Source organism: Polypterus senegalus, chromosome 11 (genome assembly GCF_016835505.1).
Source record: "Polypterus senegalus isolate Bchr_013 chromosome 11, ASM1683550v1, whole genome shotgun sequence".
Classification (NCBI taxonomy): Eukaryota; Metazoa; Chordata; class Cladistia; order Polypteriformes; family Polypteridae; genus Polypterus; species Polypterus senegalus.
In genome coordinates this window covers 58,292,343-58,317,653 of record NC_053164.1, presented here as the reverse complement: position 1 = coordinate 58,317,653, position 25,311 = coordinate 58,292,343, and the positions used below count along the sequence as shown (strand labels likewise).

Sequence of the window (25,311 nt, the reverse complement as noted above, 5' to 3'; positions counted from 1 at the left end):
CCTGCCTGTCTGAAAGCTCTGGATTTAATACTCTGTGGGACTGAGAGAGGCAGTTCTTGCTGTGAATAAAATGTGAATTTAAACCGCATAATAGACTTTACAAGGTAGAGAAGAATCTGGGACAGCTATCTATACAGTATATGTTTCCTCTTTATTTGCTTTAGTGCACTGCATTCAGACTGGCCTTGACTGTTAGTTTAAATGGGATGTTAAATGGTCGCTATTTACTTGTTCTTTTCACAAAAGGTTTGCTAATATGCTATCATAAAGAAAACAAAATGTGTTTAATAACATTAATACACAGAAAACACAATGTGACATAACTAAAACGTTAATGATAAATCAGTGAAAATAGTTTTCTGCCAGTTAGTTGGCATAGGAAGAAAAAGGTTGCACATTTGAATGATAGTAGTACATGATTTCAACTAATTATTGAACAGATTTGCTATGACTAACATTTATTTTCTTTAAAGAGTAAATTTACGTTTAGTTTTAATTTTCAATATTTTGTAGAAAAACAAGTGGCCTAGGTACAGAATTCAAAACCGGCCCGTTTTTTCAATTGTGGTCAGTTAACTATTTAGTGACAGCTGTACTAGACTTTTATTATTACAAACATTAACTACAATGTTACAATAATCACTCGTCATTTTTAATATAGGCAAACTGGTGTTGCTGGGAATAGGTGACAAGTAATAATTCAACTGCAGTTAATAAAGAGGTTGTCTCACTAAAACCATCCGCCCAACGTGGGGCTCGAACCCACGACCCTGAGATTAAGAGTCTCATGCTCTACCGACTGAGCTAGCCGGGCACCTCCTAAAATCAAATATCCAAGCCCAAACGAGTGTAGTTCACTTGTAGTACGCGCTACTTTATATATGTTTTAAATATTATAAGTCATGCCTTTTCGCTATACAATTAAGCGACCGTAATTTAAAGGTAAGAATAGGCCGTGTTGCGATGGGGGGGTTGGTCTGGAAGCAAATTAAAATCTGTAATCCACAATGGACATACGCGTTGTCCTCGCTGGTTTGTGTTGATCTAAAACGAAAAAACAAACAAACAATGCATTATGAGTGTCTAATAAAAGAACAAAAATGCCCTTTAAAGTTTCTAAAATTAAATAAAAACTAAACTCCGTACTATAATTCACTTCAATACTGTTTGTATTAGGGAAAAATGTACACTTGTAAAAGGACAACGTATTTAGTCACTCGCGTAAGATGCTGCACATATTAGACAGAATGCACAACCAATATAACTTTTATCCATCCATTTTCTGAGATTTGTCAAATTAGTTGTACATGGTGCCCGGCTAGCTCAGTCGGTAGAGCATGAGACTCTTAATCTCAGGGTCGTGGGTTCGAGCCCCACGTTGGGCGGGTGATTTTAGCGAAACAACCTTTCATTAGGTGTAGAAAGTTTATTATGTGTCACCAGTTACCAACACCACCAGTTTGCCAATATTAAAAATATAAATAAGTGATTATTGTATCATGTAGTAAATATCTGTAATAATAAAGCTGTAGTGAGCTGTCATTAAATAGTAAACTGGCCACAAGTAGCAACGACGGAACTGGGTTGAATTCCGTATGTAGGTTACTTGTTTTTCAAGAAATTATTGGAAATTAAAACTAACCGTCAGTTTACCCTTCTAAGAAAATAACTCAAAAATGTTAGTCATAACGAATAACAAAACCGTACAGTAATTATTTAAAATGATAAGGATCCCAGATGGCCTTGGGGACATCTCGGGTTCCTGCAACATGAGTTGTCAGCTATTTATTATAATCCTACGTGTGATTCTTAATTGTGTTTAGTTCCTTTCACAATGGGGTCATTCAAGGTTTTAATTTAATCAAAACAAAAACAAAACCATTCTTACCTGTGCAGAGTATGATTGTAATGTTCACTAAAGCAAATCATTGTAAGTGTATACTTATATTTTCTATTTTATGCACAATTGGGGCATCTTTTGCATTTTCAAGCAATTTCGATATTGCACATATATATCCTTTTGCATACAATAATACAGGGTGGTCCAGATCTAATTATGCAGATCGTCTGGATGACTTTGATTTATGCGGGGACGATTCCAGTTCGGCTCAAAGACGATTCTTCATGTCGTCTATTGCACACTTGTCTATGGTCCGGGAGTTTTCGAGTGATTGTCTATGTAATAAACTTAATAACTAATAGTGTAATGAAAATTGCATAATTAGATCTGGATCACTCTATATATATTCGTATTTTTACCAATATCATCCACTTGCAGAGCCACAGCACCATACGTCACCGCAGTTTCAGACCCGCAGTTGTAGACCCGCAGTTGTAGACCCGGAAGTGACGTTTCAGGACTGACTTCGTAACATTACTTTCGGAAGGTTTCGGCAGGTCTCGGCAAGTAAGTCTTCTCAAGGCAGAACTGACGTCACCGCAGTTTGAGAACGGAGAATCGGAAGATAACTTTTGGAAGGTTTCGGCAGGTCTCTTTAACATGTCGACAAAATTAAAATCGTTAAGATCTGTGTTATTTGAAAATAGTTTTCGTTTACATTCATGAAACGAAATATACAGTATAATTACAATGTTTGCACCACGTTAGATTTTAGTAAAACGTTAATAATAAAAGTGATTACATTTTTTAAAGAATAAACATTTTAGCCAATCTAATATTTTTAAACATGTATGTGAAGAAAAACGGCAATACGTTATACACTGAATTATGCTATATATTAATTGCCTTACATTGAACTTCTCTAGTTTTTATCACTTATTATTATAAGCCACCAAAAAAATATTATTAATAACCCTAATGTATTTATATAGCACCCTTCCTATGCCCAAAATTCAGAAAGAACAACAAGACCTATATAACATTGGCTACAAATATCTCCACTAAATAAAGATAAATACAGGATATACAAAACATTCAAATAGAATAAAAAACAATAATCCAGACTAATATACAACATATAATACTACAACAAATTTTTGAACAAATAACATAATTTGTGATAAGGCAAACCCAGTACTTGGACAGATAGAGGGGGTAAACTGAAAGGGCAGAATGTCAGGTCTGTTTAATGTCTTCCTAAACGAATGAGTTAAAAACAAATGAATGGAGTCAGCTGATGTCATTAATTTTGGGAGGTCATTCTACAGTCAGGGCGCTATATACAGCTGAAGGCCCTGCTGTCACCCACAGAGTGCAGGTTAGTGGGGGGCACAGAATGAGAGGACCTCAGTGGGCAGGTCAATAACAGAATTTGATATTCAATCCTGTAAGACACAGGGAGCAGTGAAGCTGCAGGATGGCTGTGATGTGCTCGCCGTTGCCAGTCCCTGTCAGGACTCTTGCAGTTGAGTTTTGAATCAGCTGGAGCTGTGATATACAGTAAGATTAGAAGTGGCACCTGCCAGTAGTGACTTACAATAATCAATGCTGGATGTGATAACAGCAGGGACAAGATTTTCACCATTAGAAAAGGACGGGAATGAGCAAACATAAGAAATGTGACACAGGTGGTAGTTTCTTAATGTGGCTTACATGGCTGAAATAAGAAAAGGAGGAATCAAAGTGACACCGAGATTCTTTGCAGTAAAAGAAGGTCTGATGAGACCATCACCCAGAATGGCTGAAGAGGAGCTTGTTTTCTTAAGTTGCACTTTAGTGCCGCTTTGCAGGAGATAAGTTATGTTGCAATTTAATTTTAAAGAGTTTTGCTCTGTTCAGGTTTTAATTTTAATTTAATTTCACTGAAGCAAATTGTGAGCTGAGAAGGCTGTGATGAAGTGTCACTTTTAACATTGAAACAGATCTAAACATCATCTGCATAAAATGATAAGCCAGTCCAAAGCTACAAATAACTTGCTCAAGGGGAAGCACAGAGGATGTCATTTCATTAACAAGGGGAAGTCAGATGGAGGAACTCCTGTGAGAAATTAAGGCATGAGGCTTACCCTGGACATGACATAAGCTGCATGGCCACAACGCCATATGCAATAACTTTTACTTTTACACAAACTGGGACAGGAGCTCCTCAAGATGAAGGTAACAATGCTTAGCTCAATAAGGAAAAATAAGCCAGAGCTCCCATCTCAACTGCTGGCCACACAGAATAGGCCAGTGAAGACCTTCACGTTTGTATAAACAAATGACACATCCTTGGTGCACAATGTGACCTGCACAGAGAGAGGAGATTCCATGGCCAGAAATGATAATGGACGCTAATTCTACAAAAGAGGAGTGGAGAATTTAGACAAAACATTACGCTGGATGCTGGCCACAGACAATTTTTCAACGTATTGAACATCTCATAAAAATACTTTTGTCATCTGGGCAACCTTGAACCGAGGCTGGAACAGGGAGAAGACAGAGCCATCTTGAGGAGCAGAGTAAACCATTGGTGACACCTCACATGCTACTGGGATGACATGTGCCAAAGACCCCAGCATGTACAGCCATTGTGTCGATTCAACAGTCCAATCCACAGAGGAACCAATGATGGTACCTGTAGTGTGTATGCATAGTGAGTGTGTTTGTGTTTCTCACTGTGTGAACTGTACAGTTATTACAGTATTGTGTAGAAAATGAAAATATTAAATTCTGCTTGATAAACACATAGAATGTGATCTGAGAGTAAACAGGTTATTTACATTGCTTGTTAAACTAAAGTGACCTTCTGATTTAAAAAAAAAGTCCCAATAGTACATACGTAGAAAAAATGTAATCATAAATTGAGATTCAACACAATTCTTTCATGCTTCTCAAAGAGAAATTAAAATATGAGGTTTGTAAACTACTGTATTTGTGAAGGACTGAAGTGTGAGGCTATCTAAAACTACCATTGAGTGTACTTCAGTAATGTGTTAGTGACTTAGAAAACCACAATATTACATTATTGCACATCAGCATCTTCATAATGTCCAAGACCTCAAATCTTTCACTGCTGTACCAAAATAATGTTCTGTCCTCCAAGGAAACCCTCAAAAACACTACATTATCTCCAAAAGGAGACATTTTTACTAATTTTCGTGTTTGTTCTGTGATGAACTATTTTAAAAAATATTTTAAAGGAGCCTTTAGATAGCACTAAGTGGGCTTTAAATGAGCAATAGACCCAAAAAGACTTGCAGTTAAATTGTTTATTTTCAAAACTACCCACCATCAAAGGAAAACAGAAAAATCAAAGTATTATAAACTGAAATCAACAGAGTATTAATGCACAATAAAATACAAGTAACAATCAATGTAGCAACAGACAATAATTATACTGATTCATTAAATATGCAGTTTACTTTAAGTTTCATTTTATCCCGACATTCCAGTGAAAAGTTCCATATCATCCCTAAACTGAAAAATAAATATAAAGGGTTCTTTTGCCAAAATTAAATCTTCAGTTTCAACTGCATCGATGATGTCCTGGAGAGCTCGGCTTTGGTCCTCCTCCTCCATCTCCAGAAAATGGGGCTCAGACACGGCACCTCTGAACAACTGTCTATGTTGGGCAACCATTTTACTGCAGTGTGGAGGTCCCTTTTTATTAGTGGTTCCTTTAGATAAAGACCACAAAGAGAATTAAACAAAACATGTATTTCTACATGCCTATTTAAATAATATTAGATATTACATACAGTATATACCTCCTCACTGCTCTGGGTCTCATTCACACTCTCCAGTGCCCCTTTAGTGAACGCCTTTGTCCTGTAAGAAATATTCACACGTTAGAGAGAGAGAGAGAGAGAGAGAGAGAGATACCTTTCAACAGCAAAATTCTCCAACAGAATGAAGCACCACCACCTCCTGATCAAGGGTAAATCACACTGCCATGCAGATGGAAAAAACAAAGTACATTAAAACCAGTAACAGATATTAACAAATAATCAGAGACATAAGTGAAAGCTTACAGCTGTGAAGTCAAATGGCATCCAAGACAAGGTGCAGAGCATACTGTGGAGCACACAAAAGAATTATCTTAAATTAATATTTAATCTATTTGCATACAGTACAGTGCACACTCTACTTATTGCAATTTATTTATAGTGATTCTAAAGAATTCCCAACCTAAAAAATAAGTTTCTTTGATTTTCTCACCATCAACATGAATACTCCACAATCCACTGACCCAACCAACTGCTGTGGAAGATTCTGAAATTGAAATGGATTCATATCACCTACTGCAAGTTACAAAAGAATGTCCATTACTTGTAGTCCTCTCAATGACATTCCTATAAACTAACCTTGTTTTTAATTAGTATCCATGTGCCTGAAGATATTCGTTTTGTCATGTTACTGTAACAAAACAAACAAACAAGTCTTACACATACAAATGTAAATATCCAATATGTGCTGATATTTAGGTAGAGTAAGAAAATCTTGATGTAAGCAGAATATAAGCACAACTTCTTAAAGTAGGCATGTGTTATCAATATTAGTGTGACGGCATTTTGCATATACGGGTTGGAAAATGGATGGATGGATGGATAACTTAAATATTTATAATATACACTTGAATTAAATAAAATATTGTAGTCTGGCAGTAGGGGCAGTGATAATGCTGTGATGGTCTGCAGTCTAAACCACATCTGTGGATGGCAAAACCTAAAATGTGTAACAGTATAAATTGTTATAATGTAGAATACCGAGTTAAAAGTATACAGTATGTACCAGTACTGGACATACATTAAAAATAAACTCTCAAATGAATTTACCTTCATGGAGAACTGCCTTCTTGAAATGACTCTTCAAATGCTTTTTTAATTTTTCCAGTTTGGAGGGCTTAAAAACATTACCACTACAAAAGGACAATGGAACAAGGTGCAACATCTGTTGCATTGAGTCAGCAGTGGTACTGACTCTCCCAATTGAATAGTTATGTGTTTCTATAAAAATGACAAAAAAGCAGGATAGCTTTAGCAAGTTTAAATTCTGTATCTACAGTAATCACTCACAATACTAAATAACTGTTTTAATCAAGCAATCAAATTTGAATTATTTTGTGCATTTTACAATTAGTATTGTCACAAAGCAGCTTTAACTATTTCCAGGCCATAAACCTGGAGACAAAAATCTTGGTGTCAGTACCAGATTATAATTGAACAAAATAAAAAATGGTCTGTTTTGTTTTACACAAATTAAAAATAACATAGCAAGTTTAAAAAGAAAAGACAAAGGACAAATAGGAATGCAGATTCATTGTAAATTTTACTTATTGGACTGACTAAGCAAATATATTTTTATCCTAGATTTGAAGGCTGACAGACTGTCAGAATCTCAAACCACTTTGGCAGGGTTGTTCCTAAAACAGTGTGCTTTACAAACTACTGTTTTATTTCCAGCTACAGCTTTTTTTATTCTAGAGACAACAAGATATTCCACTTCCTGTAAGAGTGATTGTAAGGAATTAAAAGGTAACTCAAATATTGAGATCCTTAACTATGCAAAGTGATACATGTGATCACCAGTACCTAATAATTCAATACAAAATACAAAATTTGAAGAAAGAAAATGTAAAGAAAGCAAAACAGGGTGATATATACTGTTCATATTTCCTGGCTCTTGTAAGCTCTTCAGCCGCTGTATTTTGAACTAAATTAAGTCTGTTATCAGCCACAAAGCCTTATAGTGATCCATGTAGAAGTAATAAAAGCACGGATAAGTTATTCAGCATCATGGAATGCTAACATAATCTAAGTTTTGCAATATTTCTTAAGTAAAATGAAGACTACTCTAGATACATGTTTAGTATGTGTATCAAATGAAAGATCATCATTTTCATTGTAGATATATCCAAGTTTAGAATTAGTGCATTGTGAGTGATAGGGGTGCCATCAACAGACATGTTACATTCAGACTGACATTTTTAGCAGCTTTCAACCAATGACTAGCACTTCTGTTTTTAGAATTCAACAAATGAAAATTTCAAGGAATCTACTTTCTAACAGGTAAACCTCTATTTTAGAACACTGAGATGGTTCATGTAGTTGATCAGATGAATATCATGGTCTATAGTATCAAATGTGGCACTTACTGTAGATGTAATACTATGGGCCTAAAAATGCAACCTTCGTCAGTGGAGTGCAAATCATTGAATACTTTGACTAAAGCAGTACCTGGGTGAAAATGTTACAAGAGATTACTTTTATTTGCAAAAATATAGAGAACCACTTACCTACACCTTTCTCTAAATTTCAGAAATACAAGAAAGATTAGAAAATTGGTCTATAATTTGATAGATCACAGTTAAAAAGATTTCTTTTTTTACATTAAGAAGAGGTTATTAGCCAGTATAAATAATGTAGGTACACATCCAAGATTTAAAAACTAATTTATAATACTTAAATGTGGCTTACCAAAGAGAAAGAAAAAGATCTTTCACAAATGTAGTAAGAAAATGAAGGAAGATTTAGACTTGTTAACTAATGCACCAAATTCTGAACATTCAATTTGGGCAAAGGATTTTAATTTCTCAGCTTTCTTAAAAGCAACATCATTTGACACTACTTCACTGGCTAAATAAGAAAACATAATTTATTATAAAGTGGTGTAGAATTTTGAAGCTTATACCTAGATTACTTTCTCATTTGAAGACTTAATGTTCACTTCTTAACCGAATAGGAATATGTTTGTTTCATTTTCATTAAAAAGTCGCGCCCACCCCCCAAAAAAGAAAATAATTAAAAGTTAAATAAACACTACGTTAACATTCGTTAGGAAATGAATGGATGGATGAATACAATTTATAAAATATATTACAAACAACAAAACGAAACTTAAAAGATCTTAATTTAGGTTAAATATCGTCTTAAAGTATTGGGAATTTTCCGTTCATCAAGAACATAGACTGAACTTTGAGCAAAATGCATTTTTATCGTATTTTGCTGACAATGCAACATTAAGTGTCGATTTCTCCAGTTTTACGAGGCAAACCACCGTAACCAGTGTTGCAGTCATTAACAATTAGCTCGCCAGCCAAAGATTACATACATGTAAACGTAAAGTTAACTTTTCAAACTGTTCTGAAAAACGTTTTGCAAAATGTACAGGTTTATAATTATATTAAGAATAACAGTAGTAATAATAATAAAAATAATAACAACAACAACAATAATACCGTGCTGTTTTCTGTCATATTTTGTTCGTGCTCAAAAATGCTGCGCTCGTGCTAAAAACTAAGACTTGTGTTCGATAAATGGAGGCGTTGTTTTCGCCTTGCCTAGAAATGGTAACGTCACTTCCGGGTCTAAAACTGCGGGTCTACAACTGCGGGTCTGAAACTGCGGTGACGTATGGTGCTGTGGCTCTGCAAGTGGATGCTTCTCTACGGTTTTATTTTGGATGCGTATATACGTTTGAATTCTATCCACGTGTTTGTCTGAAACTGTGCATACTAATTATATAGGAAATTACATCTCATAATTAACCAAAGACACACGGCTGTACCATCCTCTCGTAAATGCAGAGGGTTTTTAATCGTCATTTTCTTTAAAAATAACAGTATGCCAAGTGCGAGATTCGTTTTTGTATGGTGATTTGTTGTAAATTTTTCACCACCCTTCCCAGTTGTACCTCCGTTTATACGCACAATCCATCACCGTGTGTCGTTGGTTCGGAGTTGAAATTACTTCTTTAAATAATTTCCACGGTTTTATAAAATCGAAAGTTAGAATTCAAATGCCAGTGTGCGTTCACAGTAAAATAAATATAACTTTTCGTCTAATGAACGTTCTATCATTCCGCGCGATCAGCTACATGCTTTAACATATTTTCCTTTCAGGAGGTTAGTTTTTTAACGATTAGAGTACTCTACTTAATTTATTTAGTGACACCACCTGAACGTTACTGAACCCGGCAGTGCTGGGTATCCCCAACTTTCAATGTAAATCGCTTAGGGTTGTAGAAAAACTGAAAATTTTCAGAATTTTAAGATCTATTGACACAGCTGTCTCTCTGGGTTAAATTTATATTCGTAGGTGCCCGGCTAGCTCAGTCGGTAGAGCATGAGACTCTTAATCTCAGGGTCGTGGGTTCGAGCCCCACGTTGGGCGATACATTTTGGTGGTGAGAGAAGTGGTTTAAATGGATTGGACACGCATCTTGTCTCTTCGCACCCGTGACTCGCGGTAATTCTTGGTAGCGAGAACCAATTAGATCGCTCTCTTGTACCAAGATTCTACCAAGAATTGAAAGCTCAGGCCAATCGCAGCCCGTATCGGCTACCAAGAATTGACCATTAACAACCCGTTTCGGCTACGAAGAATTGGCCAATAACGGCTCGCTCGGCTACCAAGAATTGGCGAATCACGGCTCGAGTTTGCTACCAAAACTCGGAAAGGGCGGGCCAGCCTCTTGTCAGTTAATGTATTCTGCAAAGGCTTGTTCGAGTCGAGCTTTGCGATTTGTGTTTCTTTTTGAACTTTCTAAAAATGATTTTTTAAACATTCTTGGTGCGGTTTATTACATTTATTAAATATGTGTGCAACACGTGTAAAGACATAATATCTGTATTATAAAAAAAAATCTGCTCGCAGGCTACTAGGAGATGATACGTGATGTTCACGTTAAGATCACGAAAGATACTTAAAAGGGCCGCGAGACGAAAAGAGAATCGCTTTAAAACATCAGACTTTGTGCCAAGAGATTGACCCAGAAACGTCTCGCGGGGACGTAGAACATGAGATTCTTGCAAGACACGCCCTACTTACAAGCAATATCAAAGAATAGAGAAAAACATCAGTCGTGTTTTGGCTGTGAGCAAACACAAACCCAGGGCTCTCAGCGCATATAAAGCGTACAAGGACAATACTGAAAACTGTGGAATTCAAAAGACGCAAATAAATAAATAAACGTAGGCGCGAAAACACATGCAGAGCAAGATACAGAATATGAAAACAGAAAAAAACGAAAGTGTCAAAACAAAGAAAGTAAAGATCGCATTAGCGCAAACAAAGAGAAAATATTACTCGGAGAAATAACGGAAATGCAAATAGAGACCGAATATATGGACATTGGTGATATATCATAAGTATGTAAATATTGTAAGGCTTTGAAGTTCAAGACAAGAGACTTGTAGATCGTCTAATTCGTGTTGCCATCAGGGAAAAGTTGTGTTTATACACAATGACAGGGCGTATCCAAGAGAATTAAAAGATTTCATGTTTGAGGAAAGTGAAATCCACAAACACTACAGGCAAAATATTCGAGTCTACAACAATCTTTTCGCATTTGCATCATTCAATGCGCAAAATGTAGATTTACACAAGAATGCACCACACGCTATGAAAATCTGTGGTCCAGCAACAATTAAAGCATGTTTAATTTCATTTCATAATTTATTTATATATTTAATTTCGAAGAAACCACAATTCGGGCAGGTGTATATTTATGATCACGGAGAAGCAATATAGCATAGAATCGAAAGAGTTAAACGATCGGACGTATTAGAAATTATACAGCCAATAATGGATAGAAATCCATACATCCAAAGGTATCGCACTTTACACGAAAAAAATAAGCTTTCTTGGATTTCTATATGAATCAAAAAGATCACACACGCATATATAAGCCAATATGTGACGAGTTATCATCGATAATAGTTTCGAAAGACGGAAACATCAAAAACAGAGTAGATATCCGAAAGCAGAACATGAATCGACATTTCTGTCTAAAAATTCAGCACATTCCGATCCATTACACTTTCCCTTGCTTTTCCCAGATGGAGAAACAGGATGGTCATACAATATGAAACACGCGAATTCAGAAAAACGAATAACACCAACACAATATTTCAGGGCAACATTATCGATACGTCCCAATGTATTTAACCCACTTCTATCATCTCAACGTCTTTCGCAGCACTACATTATTAATGCGTATCTAAAAGTCGAAGCTAATCGTCTTTTCTTTATTAAATCGAATCAAGCAAAACTTAGAACGGAACATTTGCAAGGACTAATTGATCACGTTCAAAATTCAATTATCAATAGTTAAAAAAAATAAAAAATAGGTAAAGCAGTAATATTACCATCCTCCTACCAAGGTAGTCCAAGAGCATTGCAACAGTTATATCATGATGCAATGGCAATATACAGAACTATCGGTTGGCCAGATTTATTTATTACAGTGACGTGCAATCCACAATGGCCAGATATACGGAGATTCTTGAAAACAATGCCACCAGCTACATCGGCGCTGGATATTCCGATTTTCGTGAGTAGATGCATTTATTGGTTACTTTACAAAAAAAAAACAACTATTAACTGCTGATGATATGGATCGTTTTGTCTGTGCTGAAATTCCAAACAGAGAAACCTATCCTAAATTATGGTACAAAGTCATTGAACATAAGTCTCACAGACATTTAAAAGATTCAGCATATTGGGACAGGAAAGATTCTAAATAGTGGTTTTACAGAAGTTCTGAAATAAAAGTGAAAATTAATGAAATATCAACAATTCAAAGAAAAAAAATATAAGTGTGTATCCGGAAAACCAAAAATGGGGGTTGGCGAGCGAAGCGAGCCCAATAGTGTATATAAATATAATAAATATTGAATTGTATAATCATAGTTTCATTTTGTACGATGCGCTTTAAAAATAATAATAATATGAAGTGCTGTATAATTATAAAAATACAAATCATAGAAAGTTAAAACTTTTTTTTCTTGGCTTCATCTTTGCCAATTTAAAAAGTTTTTAATTCATTGTTTGGGCAAGTTCATTTTTATCTGAAAAGATGGATGAACTATGTGTACATACTTCCTACAAAAGACCCTAGGAAAGTCTTTCTTGTATATAAAGACCAATAATTCTTAATGAATTACTGCAGTATATATATATATACCTGTAAAAACGAGACTTTTTTATACTTAACACTTATTTCACAGATCGTTCATATCAATGATAATATAGAATAATAATTATAGTTACACTTTATATTAACATTGATGTTATAAAATATGCTTATAAAATAGACTTACACCTCCAGCAGACCCCCATGACCCTGCAGTTAGGATATAGCGGGTTGGATAATGGATGGATGGATGATTCAGTAGAATGGGTAGGCATTAACACTTATTTCACAAATTGTTCATATCAATGCTAATATAAAATAATATTTATAGTTACACTTTATATTAACATTGATGTTATAAAATATGCTTATAAAATAGACCTACACCTCCAGCAGACTCCCATGATCCTTGCATTACACTTTATATATTAACATTGATGTTATAAAATATGCTTATAAAATAGACCTACACCTCTAGCAGACCCCTAGCAGTTAGGATATAGCGGGTTGGATAATGGATGGATGGATGATTCAATAGAATGGGCAGGCAGTTTCTATAAGTGTGATTTTAACTATGCGTGTTGTTCATGTGTTCCTTGACAAATCAATCATTCATTAAACAGTTTTTGTTTAATCAAAAAAAGAAAAATAAACAACTACATCTGCAGTTTAGGATTCAAACCACCGTTCGTTGAAGAGAATTTTTTTTTAATTTAGTTTAGAGATGCTGTATATTCTTCCATTCAGCAATTTGCCATGAGCGGGATTCGAACCCTATTTCTGGTAGATCTTCTCTCAAGAATCGCAGCCTTCTCCGAGCACCCGGGAGTCGAGGTAATTCTTGGTAGCAAGAACCAATCAGATCGCTTTTCGTTAACAAGATTCTACCAAGAATTGAGGGCTCGGGCCAATCGCAGCCCGTATCGCATACCAAGAATTGACCACTCACAACCCATTTCGGCTACCAAGAATTGGCCAATAATGGCTCGGCCGTCTACCAAGAATTGGCGAATCGCGACTCGTGTCAGGTACCAAAAATTGGAAAGGGCGGGCCAGCCTCTTATCAACTAATATATTCTACAAAAGCTTGTTAGAGTCGGCACACACGCTTTGCGGTTTGTGAAGATAAATACCCTTAAGGAAAAAGAATATAGGCTACTGCATTTATTTGATTTTGTCATAAAAGTTTCACAAAAGTATTGATTATTGTTGTTTAACCACCGTTTGATATATTATTACCTATGTGACATTTTGTTTTAGTCTGGTAGTATAAATGGATTGTGAACGGATTTATATATTTACATTGTACACATTTTTTTTAATGATTTTTTTAAACATTCTTGTAAAATGTGTAAAGAAAGGTATAATAATGTACAAATACAATAAGCATTGGTGAATTGTATAATCATAGTTTCATTTTACAGGATGAGCTTTAAAAAGTACTATTATTATTATTATTATTATGATGATGATGATGTATCAGTGCGTGCTCCTAATCTCTCTCCTCTCCTCTTTTATTATGAAGTGCTGCGTAATTACAAAAGTACAGATCATTGAAAGTGAAAACTTTTTTTTACTTGACTTCATCTTTGATAATTTAAAAACTTTTTTAATTCGTTGTTTGGGTGAGTTCATTTTTAACTGAAAAGATAGATGAACCATGTGTATATATTTCCTACAGAAGACTCCAGGATAATCTTTCTGTTATATAAAGACCAATTCTTAATTAATTACTGCAGTAAAAATATAATATACAGTATATGAAAACAAATGAATGGTATGTTGTATGATTTTTGTTATACTTCTCACTAATTTCACAAACTGTTCACATCAATATGAATATAGTATAATAATAATAATAATAATAAATAATGGTGCAGATAGACAAGCTTTTTCTCCTTCCTGATTACTGATTTGACTTGTTAGAGGGTTAAGTTCCTTTCCTTAATTATTATTCTTATTTTGGCTGCTCTTGTTAGGTGTTTGCCGTAGTGGATCATCTTTTTCCATATCCTCCTGTTCTGTGCATCTAGCTCCATTACATTCACTTAGGTCTTCCCCCTTTCCTCTTATCTGGCAGGTCTATTCTTAGCATCCTTTTCCCAATATACCCAGCATCTCTCCTCTGCACCTGTCCAAACCAACTATACACCCATTACATTATTGCTTCCTTTCATAACTTTAGTGCAACATTTAAGGTTTAAGGTTTTTTATTTAGTGATGTTTACACAAGAAAACATGAAATTTGCCTTCTCAGTTGCATCTAAAAACAGACAGAATGAAATAAAACAGACAAATAGAAACAAGAAAGGTTAAGGTAAGGCAGTTAGATAATACATATTCACACAAAAAGGGGGCACAGGATATATATCAAAACCTTATTCATTATCTCCGATATTTCTTATTGAAAAGTCATATGGCACTAGGAAGAAAGGAGATCCTGGAGGAATTTGTGTGGGTTTTCAAATTGACTATACTTCCTGATTTACTGAACTTTCGTTCTACATGTAATGGATGTGTGTCATTAGTTGAGATGATTTCCAGTTACTTTAACATTGCCCTCTGACACAAACTAGTCAAATCATCAACATCAGCCCCAATAACTTTAGCTGTATACTTCGTAACAAGAAAGGTTAAGGTAAGGCAGTTAGATAATACATATTTACACAAAAAAAGGTTACAGGATATTTATCAAAACCTTAATCATTATCTCCGATATTTCTTATTGAAAAGTCATATGGCACTAGGAAGAAAGGAGTTCCTGGAGGACTTTGTGTGGGTTTTCAAAGTGACTATCCTTCCTGATTTACTGAACTTTTGTTCTACATGTAATGGATGTGTGTCATTAGTTGAGATGATTTCCAGTTTCTTTAACATTGCCCTCTGACACAAACTAGTCAAATCATCAACATCAGCCCCAATAACTTTAGTTGTATACTTCATAATCTGCTGGAGCTTTTTTGAGTTTTGGTTTGTCAGACTATTAAACCAGGCAATTAAACTGAAAGTGATCACAGACTGGATTATACTGCGATAAAAGGACAACATGAGGTCCTTGTCTACTTTAAATAGTTTGAGTTTATGGAGGAGAAATAATCGCTGGTCGCATTTAGAGAAATTTTTTTTTTGTTTTTGTATTCCAGTTAAGATTGTTATCTATATAAGTTCCTAAGTATTTATATTCAGTCACTATTTCTGCCTCCTCTCCCAGAACTACAATAGGTGTACATACAGATTTCTGTCTCTTAAAATCAAATATCATTTCTTTATCTCCGTTTTTATTTTATTGTAAACATTGTGATTCACTAATAAATTTATTCTAACCAATTAAAGATTCCATCCATCTTTTCTAGCCTTTTCTAGCATCTTTTCTTCTAAGAGCCACTCCTAGGTAGTATAAAACTGACAAATCTCAACTATAAGCATGGTATAGTTTAAAGTATTTCTAGGTCAGTGGTTACGAGTATGATATTTGTGATTTTTGATCCATTACTAGGATATAGCTGTCGATGGACTTCTATTATGGAAAATGTCTAATTTCTATTACAATCGAGACTATTATTACTTTAAACATTTAAACTGAAGCATACGTTTTAATATTAAAATATCTGACACAAACTATTCTTGTTAATTATGCACTTCTACTTCATGAAGTAAATCGTTATATTTCTTATGAACACCCCCAAATAGGGCGGCTTACGCTAATTCAGACTTTTTGATAACTTGTTTTTTTTTTAATGATTAGTTTGTTTTACACTTCAGTGCCGTTAGTTATATTGGTGGGAAAAGGTCTCACTTGAATTGCCTTGAAATTTCAATGAAGGTTTACAGACTGTCAGTACTCGTTAAAGACTTTAAGAATGGAAATGCAATGGCGATAGCGGCGCGCCCCCCGAAGGCCGTATCGCCACATAACAAACCGCCGGAAGAGGCTGGTTGTTTTTAATCCTGTTTGTACCGACCATGGCTCCGACGGGCATAGGTGGCGTGTGCTTGGCATTTATCGCTTTGTGTAACTTTGTTTTTGTCTTCGGAACGAGTGTGGAGTTTGTCCGTTTCATCTCGTTTCGGGCGATTTATCACAATAACAACGGCGTGGCTTCACAGAGTAAAGGTAAGACGGGACCAGTTTTTAATGCAGAGGACAGAACTGGCTTTCCACAGAGTGTGACTAAATACAATTTAAACGAAACGATTTTGAGACCTAATACGTATAGAGCCTATCCGCGTGCACGACGAAGAAAAGATATGTAGAAAAATAGACGCTATCCGCGTGCACGACGATGAAAAGATATGTAGAAAAATAGACGCTAGAAATGTTACTGTAGTAATTTTGCGAATGAGCGATGAAGTGCAAGGTGGCAGCTGGGTTGTGCGGTTTTTATTTTTTTGGAGTAAAAAAGTAATAATAATATGACTCTGTACTTTGCATTTAAAAAGCAAAAATATTCATCATATAAAGAGTTTCAAGCATTGTCGAGTTTTTACATTTATTAACAACTTCAGGTAAGTGCTGGTTTGCTTTAATAAAAGAACAGACAAGGGCGGGGCTGCGAGTTGCGTGCGACTCAGACGCCTCTTTACTGTTTGCGGTCAGATCGGCTTTTTTATTCGAGATCTTTCTTCGTGATAAAGGGATTTTGATTTAATGCAGGTACTTTCTTAAAATATAAAGGCTTGATGTGCATTGCAGATTTGAAGAACACGAGTGTCCTGGTATTCCATTGCAGATCATTCTAACTTGGAAAACCGATATATAATAATAAAATTGACCTTGCTTTTATTTGTAAAAGGAAGTTAATTTTAAACACATTTCGAGTCACTTAAATGATTCACTTGCGCATGTGGGGTTTAGTTTTGAGGTTTTCGGCGATGAAATACTGTATATGTACGATGCTTTGCTAGCACGTACTTCAGAGACGTTTAATGGATTAAAAATGCTTCTGATGCATGCTTGACTGAGGCCCAGTGTCAAGCAGTTTGAGCTTTTTACACGCCTCCTTTGAATAAAAAGACGAATTGTTTGAGTTGTTTTTAGCGACGTCCGAAACTATTGTAAGAGAAATGTCTATACGCACCGCGGTAGTTATATTTTTAGATTTTTTTTAAAGCTCTCGCAGTGCATGATCGGGTTCGCGTGTTTGGTTCTGTACATGACAGATACGCCCGAGTGCAACTATGAAACTGTAAAATGAAGGCCGTTGTTGGTTATAAATTTGAATTTACTTCCGAAGCCCCGCCCTCACGGCGCGCGCATTTTTGCCCTAGCAACATTTTAAAGTACGAGGATAGCCAATTTGTCTCGTTTTCTGTTATTTAAAATGTAAATCTTAAGAAATTATTAAAAGGGGAAAAAACGTAGAAATACTTAAACTATGTTCAGAGGTGCGGGGGTCTCCCCTGATAGTAGGACACTGAAAATTTTAGTGAAGGGCCCGGCTAGCTCAGTCGGTAGAGCATGAGACTCTTAATCTCAGGGTCGTGGGTTCGAGCCCCACGTTGGGCGATAACTTTTAAGTTGAAGTGGCAGATCATCCTCAATTTAGAGTTTTACGTGAAACACATTTCAGGTAGTTGCACGCTGCTTTTCTAAAGTTCAAACACGTTAGCAAAGTAATTAATGAACTGAACTGGAGGTTTGGGCGAATCACAGCTCGCAGGAATTTGAAAGCTCTGGCCAATGACAGCACGTCCCTATACCGAGACCAGACCGAGTTACAACAGCAATTGTTGGTAAACAAGTTGCCACGTGGACTCGAATACGAAACCCGCTCGGACCAGACGCGGTTTTTAAGAAAGTATCGCTAACATGAGTAAAATAGAACTATTAAATCGCCCTTCGGCAGAGTTGCATATTAAAAAGTAAACAGTTTAGCCCACGTTGTAACAATTGACACAGGTTTGAACCAAGTTTTAATCTGATGTCTATTTAAGGAAACAGCAAAATATGTTAATTGTAACTAACGATAATTTGTACATTAATGTAAAAGGTAAAAATATGTGTATGTATAATTCTCATTTTATTCAGAAGTATTGATTTACATAATAACGGAAAGTGTTAAAATATGTGTGTGTGTGTGTACAAAGTGAGTCAAAATTATGTTAACATTTGAATGGTGTAAACAATTTATCCACAAAACATACTTCATATGTGCAAGGTGATTTGCAGAAATGTCTCAACCTGTTCGCCATCATGTTCAACGCATGTACCATATTTGGCACATAAATTGTCCACAAAAATTTTATATAAGTACAGTGTGTGTATATATATATATATATATATATATATATATATATATATATATATATATATATATATATATATATATATATGTAGATTTGTGATGGCATTATAGTTGTATTGTGTCCTCTTTGCATTGATATGGGTAAAATTTTAGTTTTTGAATAAGTCTTTAATAATTCCTTTGTGAAAGGAACATATAAATAGCAGTATTAAGTATGACATTTAAACTACCCATTCTTGTGAATTAGGATTATAATCAATGAAAATGCATTTTAGTAGTCTAGCAAGTTTACAATGCTATCGTGCAGTTTGTAGTTCTGCTGCTCAGCATCAAAATACTGGCAGGTGTAGTGCCTTTGTGCTGTTCAGTACAGAAGAATGCTTTTTCGATAGCATTTAGACTGTGTGAATGAGAAATCTTGTGTGGTTTTTCTGTGCAGTCCTCATCGTTGTATAAACACAAAAATCCTAAGTGAACAAAACAGTAGAACATGTGTACATGGTCAATGGTGGTGATACACTGACGGTATCTGAGGGGTGAGTGAGTCCCATTCGCATTCCCATTCCCACAGCCACCAGCACCATTATCTGCTCGCTTTGTACAGTTGAAGTTAAAAGTATAGTATTTTACACACTCAGTGCAGTAAAAAGTATTGTGTTACACTTAATGGTTTCCCTCAAATAATGTGTTAATTGGGACACTGAAAATTGGGATTCAACTGTATATGTATTATATATTAACATATATAATATTTATGTTGCATCTATAAATAGTTGTTTTAATGTTTGTGTCTTTTGTCAACTGTACTGAAGAGACGTGCCATAAGAAATTCATTGTAGTTTGTGCACATAATGATAAACTTCACGTAATTGTATATAAATAAATATAAGCTCCACAAAGTAACTTGTTTAAATTAGGGATAGTCCTTACAATTTAGAAAGTTAAGAATTGCAAAAAAAAAAAAAAAATGAAGAAAAATCAAGATAAACCGTACCTACATTGCATAAATGATTGCAAACTTTATGCTTTAAAATACGTACATCGCATAATACTATAAATGCACTATATACAATGAACATGTACAATTGTGTAAAATACTGTACATGCATAATAATAATTCAGTAACATACAATTTGTTTAAATTGACGAAAAAGCCAATATTGGTGTTTCTTATGTAATCAGTAATCAAAATAACAATCATTAACATTATAATCATCTACTATTATAGCATATTTGTATAAACGTAGGTCTGAAACAATTATGTAAATATGTGTATGTGTATGTGTATATATATATATATATATATATATATATATATATATATATATATATATATACATACATATACACATACATATACACACACACACACACACACACAGTGGTACCTCGGCATACGTACTTAGTCCATTCCAGATCCTTTGACTTATACCAAACTAATTTCTCCTATAAGAAATAATGGGAAAATGATTAATCCGTTCCCATGAAAAAAAAAATCCTATTGTTATTGGCATATTATACATTGATGGGGTTGTATAAAATAATATAATTTAAACACTGCTTAATACTAAAATACATAAATACAAAAGCAATTAGATGAAATAAATGAAAATTTAACCTCACTTCACTTTTTAATAACGTCTTTGTTTTTCACAATTGTAGACACCGTCGTTCTCGGTAAACGGTATGTAACAGCCATGTCCCGGATACGCATGCCACCTTCATACTTTTCAACAATCAATTCAAATTTACGTGAAAAAACACAATTGCGTTGTGACGATGCAAGTTTGCTGTATGCTCCCATCTGCTGTCAGGGAGCCCTTGAACCCTACACCGTCGGTAATGTGCCTCACTGCTAACCTCATCGGTAACAACAAAGCAAGGGGATGGTGAAAAAGTGCAAAGTGCTTTTATTAAAACATTCAACAAGGTGTTCAAATTAAAGTGCAGTCTCCAAAGTTCCAATAAATAATCCATAAAATCAGAAGTGAAACGTGGAAGTTAAAAACAATAGAAAAAAGTCTTCTTAAAAACAGCGAAATACAGCAGGAAGCATTCTTTAACAAAAACAAGAAGAAGCCCGGTGCCTTTTTACCTGGCGGCCCCCCTGCTTCCCAACAGGGGAGTCGCCCTACTTCATGCCTTCTCTCTCTCTCTCTCTCTCTTTCCCGCAACCTCCCGTCCATTCTTTCTTTTTCCTCCCCTTCTAGCCGACTCACGCTTCTATTTATCAAGATAAGCAGCCCCAGGAAGTATCACGAATGTGGATGTTCTGTCACCTGTGCACTTAGGTGAGAAACGCCCACATCACGAATCGCCCTAAGAACCGCTTCCGCCACATAACCACCACGTCCCCTCACCAAGCTGCGATCGCGGTGATTATTTATTTTTAAATAAATAAGAGGAGCTGTGGACCCACTATACCACACACGTGAAAATTCACAGAGAGTTATAGCACGGGTTGTTCAATGAATGCTAGCAACTGGCGCACTGTTTTTTTTTTTTTTAATTGTTGCTATTTCATTAGTTTTACTTTTATTTCAGAAAGTCTGTAAAAGCAATATTTTGAATCTTTTGAGTCCCAATGTGCTGAATATTTTTAATGAGGTCATTGAGACATGTGTTTAATGGCTTTGTACCATAATGTAGGATAGATTTCCCTGTTTGGAATTTCAGCACAGACAAAACGATCCACATCATCAGCAGTAAATAATTTTTTTTGCAATGTAACCAATAAATGCATGTGAGGTAAACTCCCTTTTTGAAATTGTCTTGACTTAAACTTAAAAGCTGTACAATATTTACATACTTCTGACATATCACCTATGTCCATATATTTGATCTCTAGTCGCCTTGTAGTTATTTCTCCGAGTAGTAATTTCTCTTTCTTTGCGCTCATGAAATGTTTACTTTCTTTGATTTGACACTGTCATTTTTTTCTGCTTTCATATTCTGTATCTTATTTTGCAAGTGTTTCTACGAGTCTTTTGAATTCCAGTTTTCATTATCTCTAACCTGCTTTGAATGTGTTTGGCCCCTTGTTTTTTAACCCCTTTATGACGTTTTACTTTGTTTTCTACTGTCTTTTATTTCTGTCCTCGCTTTATCCTACTTTTGTTTCAATGACACCTAGTCTGTGGTGATTACTTTCACTTTTTCGAGTAATAATTTCCATTTGTTTGCACTACTGCAATCTTTACTTTCTTTTTTTATACTTTCTAATTTTCCTACTTTTATATTCTTTAACTTTCTCCACATGTGTATCGTGCCAACGTGTTTTTTTTTTGAGCCTTTCGAATTCAACTGCTTTCATAATCTCTAGCCTACTCTGCATGTGTATAGCGCCAATGTCTGGATTGGACCTGCTTTTTTTTCAATTCCACTTGTTCCGGGCTGATAATTACTTTCCTTATTTTCTGAATTTGCACCTAGATTATTATTCTTTTTCTTTTTTGTCTCTCCAACGCTTTTGAGTCTGTTTTCTCCGCGCTGCTTTCTTTTTCGCTTAGTCGTCTACGTTTCATTTATAACATATTATCCTTATATGCTTTATATGCGCAGAGAGCCCTGGATCTGTGTGTGCTCAAAGCCAAAACAAGACTGTGTGTTTAGCTGCCGTGCGGTTATTTAGTTGTAAGTAGAGCGTGTCTTGCAAGAATCTCATGTTCTTCATTATCGCAAGACGATCCTGGGTCAATCTCTTGGCACAAAGTCTCATGTTTATGGTCCCCGTGAGACTAAACAGATTGGCCACGGAGCGTCTCATGGGGACCTTAAACATAAGACATTCTTAAGTGTCTTCGGTGATCTTAACGGTAATCACGTATCGTCTCCTAGTCATTCCCTCCCACAGAATTTTTTTTTTATTATATATATATATATATATATATATATATATATATATATATATACACAAACACACAGTCATATGAAAAAGTTTGGGAACCCCTCTTAATTCTTTCAATTTTTGTTTCATTGGCTGAGCTTTCAAAGTAGCAACTTCCTTTTAATATATGACATGCCTTATGGAAAACAGTAGTATTTCAGCAGTGACATGAAGTTTATTGGATTAACAGAAAATATGCAATATGCATCATAACAACATTAGACAGGTGCATAAATTTGGGCACCCCAACAGAGCTATTACATTAATATTTAGTTGAACCTCTTTTTGCAAATGTTACAGCCTCTAGACGCCTCCTATAGCCTGTGATGAGTGTCTGGATTCTGGATGGAGGTATTTTTGACCATTCTTCCATACAAAATCTCTCCAGTTCAGTTAAATTTAATTGCTGCTGAGCATGGACAGCCTGCTTCAAATCATACCATAAATTTTCGATGATATTCAAGTCAGGGGACTGTGACGGCCATTCCAGAACATTGTACTTCTCCCTCTGCATGAATGCCTTTGTAGATTTCGAACTGTGTTTTGGGTCATTGTCCTGTTGGAATATCCAACCCCTGTGTAACTTCAACTTTGTGACTGATGCTTGAACATTATCCTGAATTCATCCATCCCTTGACTTTAACAAGGGCCCCAGTCCCTGAACTAGTCACACAGCCCCACAGCATGATGGAACCTCCACCAAATTTGACAGTAGGTAGCACATGTTTTCCTTGGAATGCGGTGTTCTTCTTCTGCCATGCAAAGCGCTTTTTGTTATGACCAAATAACTAAATTTTTGTCTCATAAGTCCAAAGCAGTTTGTTCCAAAATGAATCTGGCTTGTCTAAATAAGCATTTGCATACAACAAGCGACTCTGTTTGTGGTGTGAGTACAGAAATCACCCTGCCATACAGATGTTCTTTGTGCAAATTGCGCTGAATTGTAGAACGATGTACAGATACACTATCTGCAACAAGATATTTTTGCAGGTCTTTGGAGGTGATCTGTGGGTTGTCTGTAACCATTCTCACAATCCTGCGCATATACCGCTCCTGTATTTTTCTTGGCCTGCCAGACCTGGGTTTAACAGCAGCTGTGCCTGTGGCCTTCCATTTCCTGATTACATTCCTTACAGTTGAAACTGACAGTTTAAACCTCTGAGAGAGCTTTTTGTAGCCTTCCCCTAAACCATGATACTGAACAATCTTTGTTTTCAGGTCTTTTGAGAGTTGCTTTGAGGATCCCATGCTGTCACCCTTCAGAGGAGAGTCAAAGGGAAGCAACTTGCAATTGACCACCTTAAATACCTTTTCTCATGATTGGACACACCTGTCTATGAAGTTCAAGGCTTAATGAGCTATTCCAACCAATTTGGTGTTGCAAGTAATCAGTATTAAGCAGTTACATGCATTCAAATCAGCAAAGGGTATCCACATTTTTGCACAGCCAGTTTTTCACATTTGATTTAATTTCATACAACTAAATGCTGCTTCACTAAAAATCTTTGTTTGGAAAACACCCCAGTACTCGGATGTTCCTAAGAAAAAGCAAGCCATCTAATGGCTCCCAGCAAGTTTTATGCAAAATTCACTCTTCTCTATCTCATATATGTACAAATATCTGTGTATGTGTGTAAAAGTACATATACAGGTTGAGAATCCCTAATCCAAAATGCTACAAAGACTCAAACATTTTGAGTGCTCACATAATGATAAAGCTGGAAAATTCCACACCAGAAGTCTTTTATAAAACTTTACTTGGATTTGAGCATGAAAATATGCTTACTTCAAAAGGTGGATGTGAAAAATATATATGCAGATTCAAAATGCATTTATTCTTTTAGGCCAGGATGGGAATGGGGAGCCACAAAGCAACTACTCATAACTGATGACACGGGTGGAGTGGGAGAGCTCCTACAAAGCATCCAGCACCTTGAGGAAACGATGCACGAACAGTGCGTGGGTTGGGAGTATGGGGTACTCTGTGAAGCACTGAGCACCACTAACCAACAAAACACAGTTGATGAGCTTTTAGCTTTGTTCCCAGTGGAGCAACCCAATAACACCTGCATTCAAAAGTGCTTTGTTGGCACCATTACCATTTTAGTTGATTGTCATTGCTTACTGCTGGAAAAAGCAGCTTCATTTTTTCTAGGTGCTCTTATTGCAGTGGCAGCATACATGGCAGTCCTGGTGCAATACTAGAGAAAAGTCGCAAAGATAGAAATTGCACTCTTTTTCTTATTTATTTATATTTTTGCCATTTCACGTTTCTGTATCAAAAGATCAAATCAATGTCGTACCACCTAAGTGCAAAGTAAATTATCTTTGAGTGGCACTCAAACCAAAATAAGTCTCTAGTACCTCTGTGTTTAACTCTCCAG

At 35.6% G+C, this 25,311-nt stretch overlaps 1 protein-coding gene, 1 long non-coding RNA gene and 4 other non-coding genes across 7 annotated transcripts in view; 4 read left to right on the top strand and 2 right to left on the bottom strand.

Moving 5' to 3' along the window:
* Positions 1–741: 741 nt before the first annotated feature.
* Positions 742–814, bottom strand: trnak-cuu. Its single transcript has one exon. It is a non-coding gene; the product is annotated as a tRNA-Lys (tRNA).
* A 498-nt stretch (positions 815–1,312) lies between these two features.
* trnak-cuu lies at positions 1,313–1,385 on the top strand. The gene has a single exon. It is a non-coding gene; the product is annotated as a tRNA-Lys (tRNA).
* Positions 1,386–5,506: 4,121 nt separating this feature from the next.
* Positions 5,507–9,291, bottom strand: LOC120539028. Of its 2 annotated transcripts, XR_005635543.1 has the most exons (6): positions 8,037–9,093; positions 6,718–6,888; positions 6,247–6,298; positions 6,101–6,154; positions 5,650–5,710; positions 5,507–5,559 (listed from the first exon to the last, which is right to left on the bottom strand). It is a non-coding gene; the product is annotated as an uncharacterized LOC120539028 (long non-coding RNA). The 2 variants fall into 2 exon arrangements; XR_005635544.1 differs by lacking the exons at positions 6,718–6,888; positions 8,037–9,093 and adding an exon at positions 9,120–9,291.
* Positions 9,292–9,980: 689 nt separating this feature from the next.
* On the top strand, positions 9,981–10,053 carry trnak-cuu. Its single transcript has one exon. It is a non-coding gene; the product is annotated as a tRNA-Lys (tRNA).
* A 6,635-nt stretch (positions 10,054–16,688) lies between these two features.
* nrm (nurim) overlaps positions 16,689–25,311 on the top strand; it is a 28,165-nt gene continuing 19,542 nt past the window's right edge. Inside the window, exon 1 of the mRNA XM_039768718.1 lies at positions 16,689–16,910. Within this exon, the coding sequence (XP_039624652.1) occupies positions 16,760–16,910 (151 nt within the window). The 5' untranslated portion in view covers positions 16,689–16,759. The remainder of the gene's footprint in view (positions 16,911–25,311) is intronic.
* trnak-cuu lies at positions 18,230–18,302 on the top strand. Its single transcript has one exon. It is a non-coding gene; the product is annotated as a tRNA-Lys (tRNA).